Source organism: Lampetra planeri, chromosome 9 (assembly GCF_965212315.1).
Source record: "Lampetra planeri chromosome 9, kcLamPlan1.2.h2, whole genome shotgun sequence".
In the NCBI taxonomy this organism is placed as follows: Eukaryota; Metazoa; Chordata; class Hyperoartia; order Petromyzontiformes; family Petromyzontidae; genus Lampetra; species Lampetra planeri.
This window is the reverse complement of record NC_136115.1, coordinates 14,895,290-14,916,025: the sequence shown is the minus strand read 5'-3', so window position 1 is coordinate 14,916,025 and position 20,736 is coordinate 14,895,290. Positions and strand designations below refer to the sequence as shown.

At 43.7% G+C, this 20,736-nt stretch overlaps 1 protein-coding gene across 3 annotated transcripts in view; it reads right to left on the bottom strand.

The window, feature by feature from the left end:
• The window catches only part of PALD1 (phosphatase domain containing paladin 1), a 61,921-nt gene that overhangs the window by 26,575 nt on the left and 14,610 nt on the right, over positions 1 to 20,736 (bottom strand). For 2 of the 3 annotated variants that reach the window (XM_078597723.1, XM_078597725.1), the window contains exons 1-6: positions 15,137 to 15,310; positions 8,483 to 8,685; positions 5,710 to 5,812; positions 4,031 to 4,210; positions 1,667 to 1,849; positions 1,316 to 1,482 (exon numbers count right to left, since the gene is read on the bottom strand). In XM_078597723.1, coding sequence (XP_078453849.1) covers positions 1,316 to 1,482; positions 1,667 to 1,849; positions 4,031 to 4,210; positions 5,710 to 5,812; positions 8,483 to 8,685; positions 15,137 to 15,181 — 881 coding nt within the window. In that variant the 5' untranslated portion in view covers positions 15,182 to 15,310. Of the gene's footprint in view, positions 1 to 1,315; positions 1,483 to 1,666; positions 1,850 to 4,030; positions 4,211 to 5,709; positions 5,813 to 8,482; positions 8,686 to 15,136; positions 15,311 to 20,736 lie in introns of those variants that run through there. The other variant, XM_078597724.1, reaches the window with a different exon arrangement.

The following is a 20,736-nucleotide window of genomic DNA, read 5'->3' as shown; positions in this document are numbered from 1 at the left end:
TGTTAAAGTGCTCTCAACTGATATCTGGAACCGGACAGTACAGATGGTATTCATGCGATAAGCGTGCACGTGTCCAATTGTGTTAGCCTATGATTGGCATGGGCAACTTAAAATGAACATTTCGGAAAATGTACAAGAACACTTTGGAAATAGCATACAACTCCTCAAAGTAATAGTCTGGCTGCAGCCTTGATTTAATAAACCTTTAGTGGAAACCTAGCAACAGACCACACTTGCACACACAGTTCAAGCCTGGGGCCATTTCATGTTCAGGCCTAGGTCCAACCCAAAATTAATTAAAAATCTTCAAATCAACTCATGTCAAGCATTATGCAAGGTGATACATGGAGATATACCAAATTACATAATAGGAATACATTACAGAGAAAACGACATTTGATTTTAAAGCTTCTCTATGTCTCCAGCTAATCTCAATATACTGATTATATATATTTGATCACTGTCCTGATAAACTCAGTCCCACATAGCCATCACTGCTCACATATTGAGAAGAGAGTAAGAGTCATTTGAAATCAGTGCAGCTATATATAAATGGAGGACACTGTATATGAACATACTGCTTATATATTTCTTTGATTATAAATATGGTTATAATTTTATACACATTACAAGCAAACAAACCAACAGTCCTGAACCATACAAAATATATCTGCGTGTCTCTTTTATGAGACCAATTGCAATGACAATTGACTGTTATGGAATTTCATTTTTTTAATAATAGTTATTTTTGATTGGCAGGGCACCATTCATTTACATCATGTCCCATTCCGAGACGCCTGCAAGTGGCAGGGTGGGTCCTATTAACCGCTGAATCTCGGAATGCGCAAGTGGTTCGCCGGAATTTTGTTTAGAGAGACATAACATTCTACTCACCGTAGAGAATCGTAGCGACACGACCGCACTCTATGATAGCTAGCGCTAAACTTTGCCACACGCCTTCCTGCATGCCCTTGTGGGAGCCTCGGTAGTGATAACATAAATCTTGACTTAAAGCTGTCGTGACTGCAGGAATTCATATTCTTTGGGTCTTTCGGTAAAGTCACGAAGATAGGTTCAAATTATTTATTTTCTTTTTATTTATTTGAACCTATCTACGTGACTTTACCGAAAGACCTAAAGAATATAGTGATAAAATTGTTTTATTTGCGTTTTTCTTCCGGTTCCGTCCCAATGATTCCATCGGAACAAAAACTGATGATGTACCCGTACGTCATCGGAAAGAGTTAAGAAGCAAAGGCAACATTGGCGTCGCTGTGGATACGTGGGAGGGTGGTGTGTGCGCTTGTGGCGGCACCTGTATGGGGGGTAGGAGGGGGAGAACGCCGGCCGGCGGTACACCTCCTCCGAGACGCACACCTCCTCCTCGCTGTGCACCGACTGCGCGTGCGGTTCGTCCGCGAAACGCTCGATGTCCTCGTAGACAAAGTAGGTCCCATCCTTCAAGCGTGCAAAATCTACCAGCTGCCAAGGGGAAGAGTCCATAAAGCGTGGCGTTAAGTGGAAATTAAATGGACCATTTACCGAACGGTTCTTAAGCAGCTGATAAAAGTGCCCCACTTTTTGCCGTTATTCATCAAAATCAACATGTGGCACTTACGGTGAGCATAAACTTGGAACCGATGAAGCCAGATAGCGATGCCCTCACCTCTCTCCGTATGATCACCTCCAGAGATTCTGAGAAGCGTCCTGAACCCTGCATATGCTCCACTCCCAACCCGTGCAGGTTTTCGTGAAGATTTTCGGGATCGCGCGGAGTGTACGGCACAAAATCTTCTCCCTGTCTTAGGAACACCACTGGCTCCTCCCGAAGGTTAAAGCACACGACCTCCTGCAAGGGAACAAGGAAACATTATTAGTCTGTTCTCCCATAACGCGTGTTTTCATAACGCGAATTGGATATAACACGATTGAGTAAACGGAACTACGTTGCAGCGTGAGTAAGAATAAGCGGTTGTACGGCTGCCTTGGCATGGCATCACACAAGGCATTGGGATGCTGCTGGATACTTCTAGATGCTACCCACGTGCCTCAGTCCTTGCTCAGCCTGCGTATGCATCTCACGTGTTATAATGCACTGTGTTTTACCCTGTATTATATATTGTTTATTATTATAACGCAATTTCTCCATAATGCGGTGTTCTTCAGGAACATAACTACCGCGTTATAGGAGAACATGACCGTCTTGTGATAATTACACATCATAAACAAAATTAAGAGGAAAAATAAGAGTTTTTATCCAACGTTTAACAAAGCCAACACAGTTGTGATGTTTGGTTAATGGTTTTATTGTATACAAATGTTCAACTAAACACTTACAATTATCAACATTTCCGTGACATTTCCTGAAATAATATCGCAGCAGATTTTTTTTTATACGAGCCGGCATAGGGCTCTCTCTGTGTGTCCTTGGGTGGTACCAGCACACGGAGCAAAACGTCGGACATCGTGCAGAACAACATGTGGCACAACCTGGATATTCATCAGAAAGCCGTACAGTGCAACTTTACAGCACAACCTCAGTAGTGGTAGAAGTAAGCTGCTGTAGGGCTCGCAGTTATTCAACAGCGGGCGCAGCGTAACGCCAATGAACGCTGTTTCAACGTAGAACAATTTCCCAGACACAATGAAATGTACCATCAATCTCAACTAATTTCAATCCTTGAGTAAAACTCACTCGCACACTGTGTGCAACTCATACTAAGCCTACGTGTTAAACTGACTGTGTGCAACTGTTACAGCGAGAGGATGTTCTTTGTTAACCGGCCATGCGATCTTCATGCGCACTGTCCTGACCATCTAGTTCCAGTCCTTGGCATTGAATAAATGTATTTGATGTGGTATATAAACGGAGACTGCATACATTTTAGAATGTAAAACGTTTGCATGTCAGTTACGCATTCGCTGTGCATGTGTTACTGGACACCCTGGACACCGTTGAAAATGAGGGATTTTCCAGCTGGAATTTTTTAATTAAAACAAAAGCAAAATGCATACAACTGTAGGGCTTGAGTATAGCGCGCCACGCATCCCCCGCCTCTGTCGCTATGCAAGCAAGCACAGTACAGTGGGGTGATGTGAGGTAATGGTTGTTGTTGTGACTTTAGGCGAAGTGGGTCGTTAAGGGTTGAAACAGGTGTCAGGGTAGCCGGGAGGACACAGGCCAGTGATTGGCTGGAAAGGTAATTGGGCATTAGCTGGCGTCGCTCCGGCGGCAAAAACAAGGCCACGTGACACGGGGGGGGGGGGGGCAGGGGGCGAGCGATAAGCGGGGGGTAGAGATAATTAGGGAGATTAATTGGTGTGGGGATATAAGCCAGAGCGCAACGGAGAGAAGGGAGTCCTGTACGAGTTGGCGTCGTGGATGGAGCTGCAGTAACGGTGCAGTGTTAGTAGAGTAAAGCACGGAGAGACAGTGGTAGCGAGAACGCAGTGAGCAACCAGGGTAACCATGCATCGGAAGGATGCAGAGTAGGAGAAACCGTAGAGACGACAAGCGTAGCGGTAGTGAGGTAGAGGGCACGGAGAGACGCGGAGTGGTGGCGCAGCAGAGAGACGCGGAGCGGAGCGAGGCCGCGCCGAGACGCGGAGCGGTGGCGCGGCGAAGGTGGACTCTAAGAGGAAAATAAAGAGGAGAGAAAGGCAACCCTTGTACGAGTCCTACACAACTATAAACTATTAAAATTTTACAAGGTAAGGTCCACTGAGCTATAAAGCTCGATTTCAGAAGTGACCTGGCTATCACAAATGATAGTTCAACGAAGCGGCTTATCATCACGTGGCAATTTATAGCAGCCAAATAGTCTTAAATGCACATTGATTCTGAATGTGGAGGGAAAAAACCAGAGGACCCCGGAGAAAAATCCACACGCCCAGGTGTCACGGTCGGGATCGAACCAACGACCTCCTGAATACCAGGCGAGGTAGTTAACATCTCGCTACCGTGAAGGTAGGGCAAGAGAGCGAACAAGCGATGCTCACGCCCAGGTGCCCTGGGCCCCCCCCACCACACCTGGTGACCCCTGTCCTGCAGGGTGCGCAGCACTTGCTGGAAGCCGGCCAAGCTGGGCTGGCCCATGCCGTACACGGGCAAGTCTCCGGATGTCTGTCGGAAGTTTGGTGCACCGACAGGACCCGTGGTGCTAAGCACGTCCGCTCCACGGTACAGGTCGCACACAAGGAAGAACTTGCCCTGCATTGTTTGGATGCAGAGCGCGAGCGTCAACGTGTGTGTACACAAACACAAGCACCGACGTTAACAATTGATCTACTGCAGCATAAGCAAATTGATTGAATTGATGTACGTCAGTAATAAGAACATGACTTGTAGTGGCGTTGAAATAGTTAAGTGCCAGATGAGTGGAGGTTGTCGCAAGTGGTTACTGTTTTAGTAACGAGTGGACAAAATGTGCAGCTCATGAACGTTTTACAGATGTTGTCCAATCACAGACAATGCTCAAAGGAACAAATAGCTCAATTATAATGTTAGTTGCCAACTCGTCAGAATTGTAACACATATAGCAAGACAATTATATTTTACAAGTGATCTGCATAATTAGGGAATGTATGTTAGTATCACTTACATATACATATGCAATTATGGATGGAGCAGTGGTGTAGTGGTGAGGACACCGCGCTATGAATTTGGCAAGCTGAGTGCGATTCTCGGCCTCTAACCCTCTTTACCAACCCGCACTGACCAGCGTGGTGAAGTATGGTCAAAACAACTAACCGATTCTGTGTGGATAGGCCTTAATCCAGCAGTGGATTGATAAAGGGCTGTACAATCATCATCACTCATAACAGGAAATTTACGAACAACACCCATGATGGATAGTTGCACACGTCAATGTCACATGTCTTAATAATGCATAGCTTTTCTTCCTGTGTTTTGAAGACTATATTTAGCAGAAGTGTTATGATTGATGTCAATGGCAATTTTAGACATTTTCACAATTTTTAATCAAGAATATTTTATCTTCTGTCAAATGTTTACCGTTTAATTCGTATTGTTTCTAAATTGTCACATTTGCATAATTGTATAAACGCGATTAGCCTTACACCTTAGCCCTAGAAAATCTTTTGCATGTAATCGGAAATCATTCAGTTTCACTCGCACTATTCGATCCGTATATCATCATGAGCATCAATAATGATTTTAATGATTTGATGCAATGTGAGAAAAATAATATCATTATCAGGTACAACTCTTGCATACAATCAGCATTAATGAGGATAAATAAATTATAATAATTTTGCTTTCCAAACTGACTTTAAGCACTACATTTTAAACAGAATAATTGTGTTTTTAAAAATATTTTTTTACGAGCTTGTTGATCTGAGAAAGATACCCACACCTCTGAAGTTCAAAACAGGATGGTGGTATGAAAGACTTGAAAGAAATGTCAGTCGAATTAATTCATTTCAGGTATACAATCATCCAACCTGGGCGCTGTGTGTGTGCGCGTCTCAGGTCTCAAGAATCTACCACAGTGCAATTGATGTACATTGCACCTCCAATTAGCACGGCTGGCTAAGTATGGTGCGAAAGAAGTTCAATATATGTACGTATGTAATGCAGACCGTTTCATGTGTGAAGGTGACAGGCACATTAATCGGACACACAGCCACATGTCCTGGGCGCAGACGATACCAAGACATAATTCACGTGAAACTAAAGACGCACGTCACCTGGATGAGGAAATGCTCAGGAAGCAAATCATTGATTCTCCCCATCCTGTACTCGGGCTTCATCACGTCCTCGTGTATCTGATATTCCTCTCGACAGTTGAATCTAATGAAAACGAAAATGAGCGTATTCATAGTGGTAATAATGCTGCTCAGAGCCATACGAAGACACGTAATGTGCTGCGGTATGTACCATGGGCAGTGAAAGGCTTTTGAGGAAAGGATATTGCATGGACACAATGTCTTGTGACACCATTGTCCTGATTTCTCTTCTTTGTAGATTAATTCAGAAAATCTGCGGAAATTCTTACATGATCATTATTACCTTGTGATCTGGTTTTCAAAACAAAAGCCCAGCATTGGGTTGCCATCATGAACGTTATTCTCAAAACACTTTGCCCAGTGTTCATATTATTCGTAAAAAACACAGCAACTGTATGAAAAAATTAGTAAAAGCTGGCAAATGATAAAAAAAAAACTTCTCCAAATGGAGGGATTATGAGGAAACACACTTGGGTTATAATTATGCATGAAATAAAAAGTAACAAACACCATAATCGATGGCTATAATTAATTTAAATTACATATTAATTGTTTTCATAATAATCCATTAATGTACTGTAAACTTGAATACATTAAGGATAACACAACCTCATATGGAATTGAGCAGGGCAAAGTGGTTCGCGCACTGCACTATGAAGCCGCCACTTGAGTTCGGTTCCAGGCCAAGGTGAATACATGATGAGTGATATCTGAACCATTCTTGGTCCCTTCGCCAATCTGCACTGACCAGCTCGGTGAAGTATAGTCAAACAACCGCAAGGACCAACAGTGTGTGTTAGGGCTGAATAATTTGGGGAAAATATCTAACTGCGATTTTTCTGATATTGAGATTTGATTTCCGATTAAATTTTTTTAAGTCAAGCTTCAGTTCAATATTCACTGTGTAATAGATTTAAAGCATGTGATGGAGCATCACCACATGATACCATAAAATATGAACTGCTCTATATGTTCTAATGCAAGGATGAGAACTTCAAAGATATGAATTGCTTCCAGCATGCATTTATTAAAACGCTTTAATTGAAAAAGAACAATCAAACATCGAACAATTAAGTTCAATAAATCACGTTATAATAAAAAAAAAAATTCAATAAGAAAGTAGTAGGACTTTTCAAATCGCAAAAAATCGCAGCCTTTGCAATTTGCTAAACGCAGTGTTTCAAATTAAGATTTCGATTTGAAATCGATTAATCGTTTAGCCCTAGTGTGTGGATGCCTTCATCCAGCAGTAGGCTGACCAGGGGTTATAAAATTACATGTCAAAAAAACCAAGTCCACAAATTGGGAATATTGTTTGGAAACGGCCCATGACTGTGGCCCATAGACATAATGATGTGATGCATAAAACAACACCCACCAGCATGCACAAACATACCACACCTGATCATCGCATTACAACATAATAACAGTAAATATTGCAATATTGTGATAAGCATCACATAATATATGTTGCAAAATTTTGACAATTCATACAACATAGTGTTCCACTGTTGTAATTTAATACAAATATTTAAACATTCAGAAGCGGGATTGCTCTTTACAACGGGTGATTTCTCTATCGAGCATTTACATCTGTACCAAATAATGTGACGCGCGTGTTCGGTCTAATAATATTCCATTGAGCAAATTACACGCATATGGAAAAAAGATGCTCTTGGGTATTTATGTTCTCCACAGCCGTATCAACCATCGTGCAATCTTCACAAGGCTGCCTTTCTTCTCCGGACCAAATTTAAAAACGCTCTCCAGAGGGTATTTTTTTAATTCACTGCTCTGACTGTGGCATTCCCCACTGATTAGTATTTGCTTTATTGCCTTGTGACATTAACACAAATCTCAATGCACATCTTTCTATGGAAGCCTTTGGGTGATTCTGTTAGGAGTTGGGCCATTGTTATATTGGATTCTGCAGAGTTATCTCTTTCGTTTGGTTTGTTGTTTCTATATTCACCCTTGGGGGTTTCTATAGCTATTGCATGGTCAAAGTTGAACTATATATTCATTTTTTTTCATTACTGGTGATGCATTTTGTAAAGAACCATCATGCTTTTTTGGAAAGTCTCCTTCTAAGTTCCAATTATTACGTTTATTTCATGCGTTTGTGTCGTTGTGACATTATAGTCGTGTGTGCCCTCTCGCACGGTCGATACGGTGTGAAATTGGAATGTGCCCAGAATAGAGCTGTGAATTTTTTGCAAGGGTTGACAATACAAAACCTTACCGCGCAACTACCTCATGGGACCAAGAGCTCAGCGGACGTGTTATTTTTTTTCCCCGTGTAATTATTTAAGTAGCACTTGCATTCTCTCTTTGATCCAAATGTACGTTACGATTAATAAACACTTCTAAAACGAAACAAATTACTTTAGTGCGTTCATAAGTATATGTATCATGAATTCATTTGGCTCCGCTAACGAACTCACAGTTTCCTAGATCGTGTGTGCTCTCCCCTCCCATTGTGAAAACGTGCATTTCTTTCGAATAGTTTTTTTGTGTTTAGCTTGTTGTCCTTCCCCCACACCTCTGATTAGCACGGTTGGCTACATACGCCTGCGAAATAAGTTCAACATACATACTCACACATATGTGCAGTGGCTCCCAAAGGGTACAGAGTTCATATCTTAGGACACCCCTTCCATAAACAACGTATGCTAACCCCGCCACAACAAAGCGCAAGTGGCCATCGCGTCTTATGGGCCGCCGATGAACTCACGTGATGAAGACAGGCGCCACCTTGTTGGTGATGACGGACTTGGCGCGGCTGGTGTGGTGGTACAGCGTGGGTATGGAGTGCAGGCTGGGCGTGCTGTTGGCCGATCCATTCGCGTTGGCAGTGTGCAGGCTGCCGAAGGTGGGTGCGGCACCACCGTGACTTACCGTTGTGCCCATGGCTCCCTGAACCTGCCCTTCCAGCGTCTGCGGAAAGCACATCGAGACAAATGGGCCAGTAAAATCTCCCCCCCGTGCGGCGTTTAGCAACCACGAAGAAATGAACCTGTTCTACGCACTTCGTGTAAAGCACATACTCGTAATTTCCAACTCTTTGTCCATCCATTGCTGGATGAGGGCTGCCCCATACAATGTAGTCATGGTTGTTTGTTTCACTGTGCTACTTCATCACCACGTTCGTCTGTGTGGGGGTTGTTGAAAGGGGTGGGGGCCCAGGACCGGTTCAAATATCGCTTCACAACTGATGTTAGCCGTGGTCAGGCATCAAACTTGGGCCGCCGGGCTCATGGTGCAGTGTGTGAACCACTGCGATACCACTCCAACCACTTAGATAGGGCAGGCATTGTAGATTATTTTGCGTATTTTGTTTGATCGGACCAAACGTTGAAATGACATAAAGCGCGCTGGGGGTTCGAGCTGTGGTGTGCAAGTATGTAGGGCCACGTGAACTTCAAGGAGCAGGCTTGCGCTGTACAGTGTGCAGGAAGGCAGAATGTCCATGTGGAAAGCTCATTTTCTGCAGTTCTCGCACCACAACAATTGGGCCCTCTATGCACAAAGCTGCACAACATGCAGACCGCACTCTCCCGCCTCAGCAACGACTCCCCCAGCACCCCAAACGCACACCCCCCCGCCTGCCGTCCCACCCATCCCACCTCCTTGGCCATCTGTGTCTCCATTAGTGTGTTTCCATTAGTCAACGAAGGTAAACATGGCCTCGAGGAAGACGTGTGGACAGTTCTACTGCATCAGTGAGGTGGTGCATTTCTGTTGGTTTAATTTGTAAGCTGTATTTCGTCGGTAAACGAGCTTTGAGAGTTTTGCCCTTCGTGTGGAAGTGTCAATTCCGCAGGTCGAATTGAAATGGAGATGCAACCACACCGGTCTGCACCACCGCCCATTAAACATTCGAGTAAAATATTTTCGTAAAACCTTAATTTTAAAAGAAGACTTTTGTGCAATTGAAAATAATATAAAACAGTCATGGTGTGGCACAAGCGGGCGTGATAAATTATTCTTATTTTAAAGAGGCATATTAATTCCTTTTTGTTTACAAATTGTATGTTAGCTTTTATTCTCATTCTATAATTTCAGTACCAACACTGCAATTACCGCGAGCTTACTATGATGGAATACATATTAGCTGCGTACGTGCATGCAGTGTGGGCGTACTGTACGTGCGAATCGATTGGATTTTTAAGACCACCGTAACAATGCTCCGCGAGCGTGAACATGTTCTTGCGGGCATCGAAAAGTGTATTGATTTAATGCCATATAAAATCTGCTATTCATAAACATGCCCTGCTAGAGATTGCATGTTGGTTGAGATTTTAAGATACCACCAGCAAAGGATGTCGTGCAAAGAGCAGCGCTATTATTTTTAAGTCCACATTGTTAAGTTTTTTTGCGTGTATGTAACGTATTTGGCACATTAAAACGTAGCTAAAGTACTCCTCGTAAGACGCATGCATAATAATTTGCAATATTTTTCTAATGTGGCAAACGTTACATTTGCATTATTAACAATTTATGAAAAGCAGTGGTGCAGTGGTTAGCACACTGCGCGATGAACCTGGTGACCCGAGTTAGATTCCCAGCCACAGCTAACATCAGTGGGGAGTGAGGTCTAAACCATTCCTGCTCTCGCCACCAACCCCTTCTCATTAACCAGCACTGACCAACGTGGTGAAGTATGGTCAAACAACCCCCATGACCGACATGGCATGGGGAGACCTTCACGAAGAAGAACACCTTCATCCGGCAGTCGATTTGCAAACGACTGTGAATTATTAATTAGATCTTAAATGGTGAAAGCTGGAATTTCACAGAACCTACCCAGATATGTTACACCTATACAATTGCGTTAGATCAATTGTATTATATCAGAGCCTTACCAAAACACTGTGTTGTCGACTCAGGCTTATATTCTGACATCTACAGCAGACTAATTTTCTGAATTATCATAACGCACAAACCGTCTATTTGCGCGTGATGCTCAACTGGACACGGAGCTTTGGGGAAAATCGGAAGAAAACAGCAGCATAGGTCAAGACACGTGACAACCTCCTTCACAAGCTGGTCGGTTCAATGACGGGGTGCAGGTGCCTCAGCTTTACGGACGTCACCTATCACTATATCGTACTCAGCCACAGAGTACTGCGCACCAGTCTGGAGTCAGCCGTCACACACCGAGCTCGTCGATGCGCATCATCTCGGGAACTCTTTGACCGAACCCCCCCCCCCCCTATCATAGCTTCCAGCCCTGAGCAACATTGCTGTCCCTAACATCCGACGAGACGTTCCAACAACTACCAAGCTACCGGAGATCAACATCAAGCTTGCCGCTCCACAAAGATCTCCAACATCCACCTGGCGCACATCTTTCATCATCACAACACCCACTGCGGTCCAAATAGCCGCACCAGGACTGCTTTTCAGGAAGCCACTGGAGCTATAGACTGTAAAATCTAAATTGAAAGGAAATTTCTTTAAAACTGCTTTTTACATTTAGTCCGTTGTCCTTCCCCCTGCACCTCCAATTAGCAAGGTTGGCTACGTACGGTGCGAAATTCAACATAAGTACATACATTGGCAGACACCTGCAGATGGATGGAATGGAGGGTAAAATCAGCACCAACCCATTTCGTTATCGCAGATCCTAGTCTCTCCACCTGGCGTCATCCTATTACACCACTGGGAGTGGGCTTTGCTGAACAGCATCCAGGCAGGGCAAGGTCTCTGTGCAGCCAACCTCCCCCGTGGGGGTCTTCATTACAACCCACACTTGCAGCTGTGGGTCTACACAAACAATTCTGTAGCACATTGTTGATGACTGTCCAGCGGAGGTCTACGATAACTACACATGGCCACCGAGGATGCTACCGCGTGGCTCGGTGATTCCACACACACTGAATGAAAAGGATTACCCAAGCAAGTTATGTTGGTAAATATATTAAATAATGGACATTCCCAATGGACAATGGGAATGTTTCCCACCATACTCACAAGGTCGCACAGATGCATTCGACTTTCCAAACTCTTCAGATGAAGGACAAAATGACATCCAAATCCCGCATAGCTCTACCAGGTGTCAGATGACACACAGTCTTAAAACCAATGTGATGAATGTATCACCGTCACTTCAGTCGCTGAACATACCTGTGTATAATCTGCACCGCTGCTCATAGTTTCAGGTTGAGAGCCAGGACTGTCATTGTTGGCTCCAGATAATTGTAGTTATTTGCCTAACTTACCTTAGGCAGAAAGGTATAATTTTCTTCGTAAGGGCAGAGTGGAACAACGGCAGTGTTTTTCATTACAGACTGGGTGGGTCATCAGTCGCTCATTTTCAAGATTCATCCATTCGGTTTGTCTACACCACCCTCTGTCAACTCATCCCTTCTGGATTGTTCATTAAGAACCCCTTTTTGACAACATATACTTACAGTAATATCCCACTTGAATGTGTAGTACAGGCTTTCCCAAGGGGCAGGATATTCATGATAGTGAAATGTATAGAAATGTATAAATTCCATTTCAGAACAGCTAAAAAATAAATGGTTTGCATCAGCGTGCAGAAATGTAATAATCGAGGACATTAAAAAAACTCATTGAACTTGAATATACAGCAACAACTGTGTTTAAAAATAATGAACGTGAAGTCCACGCTGTGCTGGGTACAACTTGCCTACTTGATACACGCAGCTGTTGCACTGCAGCACAAACACGTCGTGCAGTAAAAGCAAAGTGACAAGCTTTGCATGTTGTGGATAATATATAATTTAAAGCACGAAGACATTAACCACGGTACCATAAAAGGGACAATAACAAAAACGAAATAAAGATACTGTATACCCTCAGACAGCATGGTGCATAGGATGACACCAGGCCTTAAATTCCAGTTTGACTTTTGACCTCAATTCGAACGATGCATTCATTAAATAAATATCTAGAATTAACATAAGGCCCCCTTTAAACACGGACTATTGTGAATTAAAACTGGAACATTATTAGGTGGCGTAATTATTATTGTCGTCAAGTCAGGCATCATCATCATCTCGCTTTCCACACCTAAAACAAATCCCATAGGGCCACGTTACGTTATCTGTGCACTGCCAAAACATTACACGCGCTTGTACATTGAATACGACGCTATATGAACTATATATCTGCATTCACCTTCGTATATCACCTGTCCTTGGAAGGGCGACGACCATGCATCAGTATAACAACTCGTGTTGCAGGCTACTGCGGGACAATTCCGTCGGCAACGGACGGCGTTGCGAAATATAACTCAACAACGTTGCTTTTTCTCCATCAACGTGGATTCACAATTGATATATGATCCTTATGGCGGTCGCCCCGGGGTACCAAATAATACAAAATGGGCCAGGCAATTAAATATTTCATTTCTGGGACACAATTTTTTCCAGGGGTGTTACTTAAACTCCGCGACTGGGGTACCAATCAATCCGAAATCGATTCTAGATTTGAAGCTTTCGTGACTGCAAGGAATCATATTCTTAGGTTTTTTCGGTAAAGTCACGTAGGTAAAATATCAAAATTAATGAATCATTGCCTCACTTGATGCAGCTAATTCGGCTGTGACGGTCCCACCTGATGACGGAGACTTGTGTTGCCTCCGAAACGTCGTGATTTTTGCTTTTGTTTTTATTTTATTTTCATTAATTTTGATATTTTACCTACGTGACTTTACCGAAAAAACCTAAGAATATAATCCGAAATCGGTGCCACACTCCGCAATGTCGAAACGCAAAAACATAACAAAATCCGTTATCGAAAAATTTAACTTTGAATAGTGCATCGTGTACAGCTCGTCGAGATGAGTCGATTGCTGCATCGTACGACCATCAACATACTAAGAATGACTGCATCACGGACATTATGCGAGAGCCGGGGCACTATGGTGACCCCGGGGCACCGCCATGAGGTTCACTTGGCGAGGCCACTTTAACGACCTGACCACATTTCGTTTTGGGAATCATTCACCGCTGCCTGATGGGGCCATGCAAATTGCCACCTTTGCATGTGTCGCGTGGTGTGGTGATGGTGGAGGGTCTTAACGACACGAACGCAGTCAGATAATGTCATGGCCGAATCCCTGAGAATGTGTTATGAAGTGGTGAAGTATGTTCCGATAATAATAGAACTCACACGACCCGCATTGCGTGGGGAGGCCCTCATCCAGCAGTGGATTGCTTTGCATGCAACACAGCACAGGTACATCACCTGTCCGCAACGTTTAAATGTACGGCATGAAGTGCTAATCGTACGCTTCATTCCCCGTATCTGTTGTACAAGAGTATTATAATATGGTTCGTATATAATTATGAACAGGCCTAATACAGTATCCACTTCTGTATTAACGATTACAATTCCCTGGCCCTCATGCAAGTACGGAATCGTAAATACAATAAATAGTAAAAGCGAAGCCCTGAAATGTTTTGCTCGTGCCTCTCTCAGCGCGTATTTGGCCTACTCTTCCACACCGGCCAGACTAAAGACGACTTGGTGGGTTCCCCACACTTTAACCCACCACACGGGGACCTTGCCCATGCGCTTGTGGCGCGCACGTTGTTTCGCACTGCTGCTGTGCGGGCAGCGAGCGCGCCGGTCCCAGTGGTACGGTGTGAAAGAAGTTCAACACACACATACACAGCATTAACACCGCGGCAATGCATTACACCTCCCCCTCCCTCCCTGCCCGATAGAATAATTAAACCGAGCCGAGAGATTGTTCACGTATTCGTTGAGAGCCGACGGGCACGTCGCGACGTTGATGCATGTACCCCAGCGTGTTAAACTTCTTTCCCATCCTACGTAGTAGCCAACCGTGCTCATCGGGCAGGGTGCGGGATGCGGTGGAAGATGAGAAAGCCGCAAGACGCCCCGATGGATGGACGCGTGTGGGGTCGAGGCCACGCATGAACACGAGAGCAATGCGTCGCCCCTTTGAATGCGCTCTGCGCATGACTTTACCGCAGCTGCGCTTTAACACGAGCCGACACGCACGCACACACACACACGCGCACACATTCCACGATGTGTCCCAGCGCGGTTAGCAAAGCAGGTACGTACGGGCACACCCGCCAGCTCCTGTCGCCACATTCACGGCTCGGATGAGAACAACACAAACAGGAGGCAGCGGAGACCGGGGATGGCAGCGGGTTACAGGCTGAACGTTGTATCGCGCAAAAAATCAAGACGCTTTTGGGCCTCCTTCCTTCCTCCTCCTCACTCCAACATCCATTCCCCTACGCAACTTCCTTCGGCTCCCGTACCAACACCCAGTACACACACGCACACGCACGCCACCATTAACATCGAGGAGCAGCATCAGCATCATCGTTAGAAGCGTCACATTTACCGGGCAGCCCGAGGTTTGTTCACTACTCACGCGTGCCGTTTTATTCGCAAGCAAATCGATGGCTGCGCCGCTCATCGCTCCATGGTCTCACAAAGCACGCTGCTGGCACGGCCAAGCAACGCCTCCCCATCTGCGTCGTCCATGTGTCAGCACGAGGAGCGGCGTTGTCTTCAATGGGACGTAGGAACAGAGAGAGAACCCGCGGCAACACCCCCCTCCTCCTCCGCCGCCACCTCCCCTCGCATGCATCCCCATCCCACCCTAACTCCACCCCAGCCCTGACCACAGCCCCACCAACATGCACGCGTTGCTGCAACAATTCTCATTCATGTGGATGCGAGACGAAACTATCACAGCCAAAGTCCCAAGGTGTCTGTGCGTGAGTGGTGGGGGCCGAACACCGGTGACGATTATCCGAACCGGTCCCTGGGCCTCTACTAGGTCAACTCAGCCTCAAACGAGTACCTAATGCGGTGTGTAAAATATCAGCACTGGGGAGACAAAGGCGGCCGGGCGTTGTACTGGACACCCACCCCCTCGAGTGCTGCGCCGGCCTTCATAGGTGGTCGCTAAAAGCACTTGCCCCAACAGTCTGTTTCGGCTATACATGGGATCTTTGCCTTTTTTGGTGCAATAAATAACCCTTATTTATTGTGGCTGCCAAACGTGGTATTCTTAAAGCCAGTTTCCATCTCAATCTCACTTGAATATCATGATATTGGCACTACGAAGGCCCCCGAAATGAATTTAAAATGTACAATTCTTCCATGTGTTTTAGGGTTGTGGTGCGTGTTTGGTAAGATGTCAGACCCTTCACTTCAAGTGCTGTGCTGGGAGTTTCTTCAGTAACAGATTGCACATTCTGGAAGCTTCTTCAAGTAACTGAATTCATATAATGGGAGCTTGTTCAAATTATTTGTGTCTTTCATAAATCCACGTAGATAGAAAAAAGAATCAAAATAATAACAATATCACAACGTTTCGATCGCAACACAAGCTTGTTTCGGTAACTGAATCCATATGCTAGGAATGTCTTGAGTAACTGAGTTCATTTGCTGGAAGTTTGTTGAGTATTCAAACACATGATTCAGGTCCGATTTAACACAGCAGATAAAAATCGTGATCTGATCCCATCTGTGAAGGACAAGATCCATGACATGCAATATCCCGGCGTCTACAAACTAAGCTAGCTGTATCTGCGGCAGCAGTTACATTGGAGAAACTAAGCGACATGTCTCGGACCGTGTTCGTGAGCATAAGGCAGATTTGAAACACGGTGGGACCAATACTTCTGCCGTGGCTGATCATTATTTTAATGCGGCTGGCTCACACGAAATTGATTTCTCTAAGACGATGGTACTTTGCAAGCGCCCTGGCTATCAACAATTATTCGTTCATGAAGCCATCCATATATACACACAATTTCAACCGGGAGGATGGGTACAAACTGAGCAATCATTGAAAATATGTCATCAACCACTTTGGGTCATGACTTGATTTGTGTTTTCTTGTTACATGACCCCAGGGCATATATGCCCCGCCCACTTCGTTCTGACACCAGGACGTTTTGTGGCACTGCATGTTCCGTGCATCACCTTGGTGCTCTCTGACCCCAGGGAACATATGCCCCGCCCACCTCGTCCTGCAGTCACGAAAGTTTTCAGTCAAATTTTTGTTGAGTAACTGAATCCACACTATGGGAGTTTCTTCAATTACTGAATTCACATGGTGGGAGCTTGTTCAGTAACTAAATTACTGAATTCAATTGTGGGAGCTTGTTCTGTAACCGAATCCACATTCTGAGAGCTTCTTTAGTAATTCAATTCACATTATTGGAGCTTCTTAAGTAACATAATTCACATGCTCGAAATGTCTTCATGAATTGAATTCACATGTTTGGAATTCGTTTGCTGAAGAAGCTATTAACTATTTCAACAATGTTTTGTATTTTACCAGGTAAGGCCCGATGAGCTATATCGCTCTTTTTCAAAAGTGACCCGGCCACAAATGATAGAAGCATGTGTCTAAATGTAGAGGGACTCTCCAAACTTGAGGACACGACCACGGGGAGAACATACACACGTGAAATATACAGACATCAGGGTGGGGATCGAACTCAGAACCTTCTGTATACGAGGCAAGGCACTTAACATCTCGCCACCGCCACACTTGCACACGGAGCAAAACATCTGACAATATGCCGAACAACATTTTGTACCTCTGATTAGCGTAGTTGGTTATGTACGGTGTGAAAAAAGTTCAACATACAAATAGCATGCGAGATGACTCGAATACACATCGTAGAGCTGTTACAGCACGATTGCAAAAACCTACACCTAGGTATTTAAATGTTCTGTTCAGGCGGTGCTGCATGCGATGCTTGTTTTCCAGCAACATGCATTTTGTTGTAGGTGGGAATGCGAGTTGTATTTGTCAGAGGAATCTGGCTTCCACAATACAGTGCTCCCTTGCAAACAGTATCCTTAAAAGGTAAATATCAGATCTGGCCATGGTTTCACAGCACTGCAGATGGAGGGCATCCCTTAACATTCTCCTGCACGTTGTGAAGACAGGTCAAAAACACTCAACTTCAAATTACAGAACTCCTCTAAGCTGTTGTGATAGAGAGAATCGATATTGCAGTTCCTGATATCCGCTGGCCTATCTGTCAATTAACTAATTTTATCCACCGGAGAAATAATCGCGAATGACCACTCAGATGACAGGATACATTTGCTGCGTGACCACTTATGTACACGAAAAAAAATGTTGAGTATGAGGAAGCAGATTCGCTTTGCATTATGGGTAAAACATGGAAGATAGAAATAAATAGGGCCACGGATAATATAATAGGAGTGTTTGCAGACCCTACAGCTGCCACCGATACAGAGATGCACGGGTACTAGGGCCGTGGGTAAGAGGCGTTATCCTGCATCCAGTAATTCTGGAGTGTCTTAAATTGGTATCTCATTTAGATGTCCTATAAATTAATGTTATATTGTAACATTAGTGTATTTCCTAAATGCAGTCTATGCTGTTACGGTGCAGCGCATTTGACATAGTTCATGGTGCATTGCCGAGATTAAGCTGTCCCAACAGACAGTGATCTTTAAGACTTAGCATGTTGTCACCAAGTACAGTACGCTAACACACGCATGCTACTCTTTGGTTCTTTCGGTAAAGTCACGTATAAAGATAAAATAATAGTATACGACGTTTCGATTGCAACACAAGCAATCATCATCAGGTATAAATGAAATAGCAACAAAAATCTAACCAGAAAACTATGGACATTTATACCTGATGATGATTGCTTGTGTTGCAATCGAAACGTCGTATACTATTATTTATTATTTTATCTTTATACGTGACTTTACCGAAAGAACCAAATAGTAATTCCTGCAGTCACGAAAGCTCCTAATTAACACGCATGTTAACATATACGTTTACACTGGTCAACACACTTTTTCTGGCATTAGGTATTGCAACGGTTTTAAGGTAAATTTGGGGTGCTGATTCCAAATCTGGCATCAGTTTTTGTCTATCGCATCAGGTTTTTGAGATATCAAATATTGCATTTTCAATAAAAACAGAAAATGTATGCTCATATACGAATAGCTAAACAGACATCCATACAAGAATAAGATAATATACAATATACAATAATAATGGAACAAACATTTAATGAGCCGTAGCACAAAGTTGTGAGAGTTACTGCATATCAATGTGAGTGAATGCATATTACCATGTAAAAATTGAATTGTGAAGATAAGAAAAATATGTACAAAAAGGTAATTCACAATAGTGATGTTACATCTGCATAAACGACCTCTTCTTTGACGATCTCCGATGTACAGCTTGTGGAATGTCTCTCATCAAGGACCAGCAGTAATCTGCCATCATGTTTGAGTCCCATCGGCCTTGGTAACGTTCTTCCATAACTTGATTGTCTTGATGAAAGCGTTCACCTTGCTCTTCGCTCACGTGACCCATGTTCTCTGGAAACTGGGCCAAGTGACTATGTAAGTAGTGAACCTTGATGCTCTTTCTACATCCAAATGCTTGGAAACTCAAGAGCAGCTCCTCCACAATCTCTCGATAGTTGTCCGCTTTCCTGTTCCCAAGGAAATTCCGCACCACATCAGAGAATGCATTCCAAGCTCTAGCCTCTGCCGCAGTCATTGTTGTAACAAAGTGTGGATCCCTGATGAGTGTTCTTATTTGAGGGCCATCAAATATTCCTGCCTTTTTCTTCTCGGCACTGAGACTTGAAAAGGTTGAACATATATAGCTGAAGCAGTCTCCAGTGTGATCAAGAGCTTTGACGAATTGCTTCATTAACCCAAGTTTTATGTGCAGTGGGGGAAATACAATTGTATTCCTATCAACCAGAGGCTCATTTTTGATGTTCCTGTCACCAGGCGTCAAACTGATTCTTGGTGGCTAGTTCTTTTTAACCCAGTGTTCTAATGTAGCCATACTGTCCGAGTAGCACAGGAAACAAGGGTATTTGGTGTGACCTCCTTGCTGACCCAGCAGAAAATTAACCATTTTCAAATCAACACAAATTAGCCATCCATGAACATGGTATTCCAATCTATCCAGAACAATCTTGATGTTGGCATACTCTTCATTCATTTTTACAGAGTGCCCTATTGAGGTTGAATCATATATATTTCTGTTGTGAAGTAACACACATTTCAAACTCCTTTCACTACTGTCAATAAAAAGTCTCCATTCACTTGAATCATATGCGGGAAGTCCCATATTGAGAAGAAGCCCTTCAACATCATTACAATAAACAAGTTGACCATCTGAATGGAAGTACTTTCGCAGTGCTGCTTCTCTGTTACTATAAAAGAAGACACTAGTGCCAGGTCTGAGTAGTCCTTTCTCTTGCAGCCTGGAAGCCAACAATTCAGCAGACTGCTTTGGCAAATACAAATCTCTTACAAGATCATTCAATTCAGGCTGACTAAACAGAGAAATGTTATCACAATCTGCATCAGATGGCGTATTTTCGATCTGAGCATCATCATCATTATCTGTAGAAGCAGGTAAACTGAGGGATTCAACATCAATCTCTGGTAGCTCAGTAAATACAGGCACAGGTATTTCCTCACAGTGCTCTGGCAGATGGGATATCTGGGTATTGTAAGTGTTGTTTGTTTTTCTTATTGAAACCTTTTACATTGACAAGGCAAAAGTAGCAGTTATCCAAATGGTTTGTAGATTCTCTTAAAACCATTGGCACACCAAACTTCAGCTTAGCATTCTTTCCTTTAGACCATGATCGCAAAGTTTCAACACAGGTTTTACACACTTTGTGAGGAGCCCAATTTTTCTTCTTGGTTCTTTCGGTAAAGTCACGTAGAAGGGAAGTAATAAAATAATAAAAATAAAACATAATAAAACAATTCTCACGACGTTTCGGCTACAACGCAAGCAGCCGTCTTCAGGTGACGGCTGATTGCGTTGTAGCCGAAACGTCGTGAGAATTGTTTTATTATGTTTTATTTTTATTATTTTATTACTTCCCTTCTACGTGACTTTACCGAAAGAACCAAGAAGATGAATCCCTGCAGTCACGAAAGCTTTAAATCGAAAGCCCAATTTTTGTCTTGGTCTCC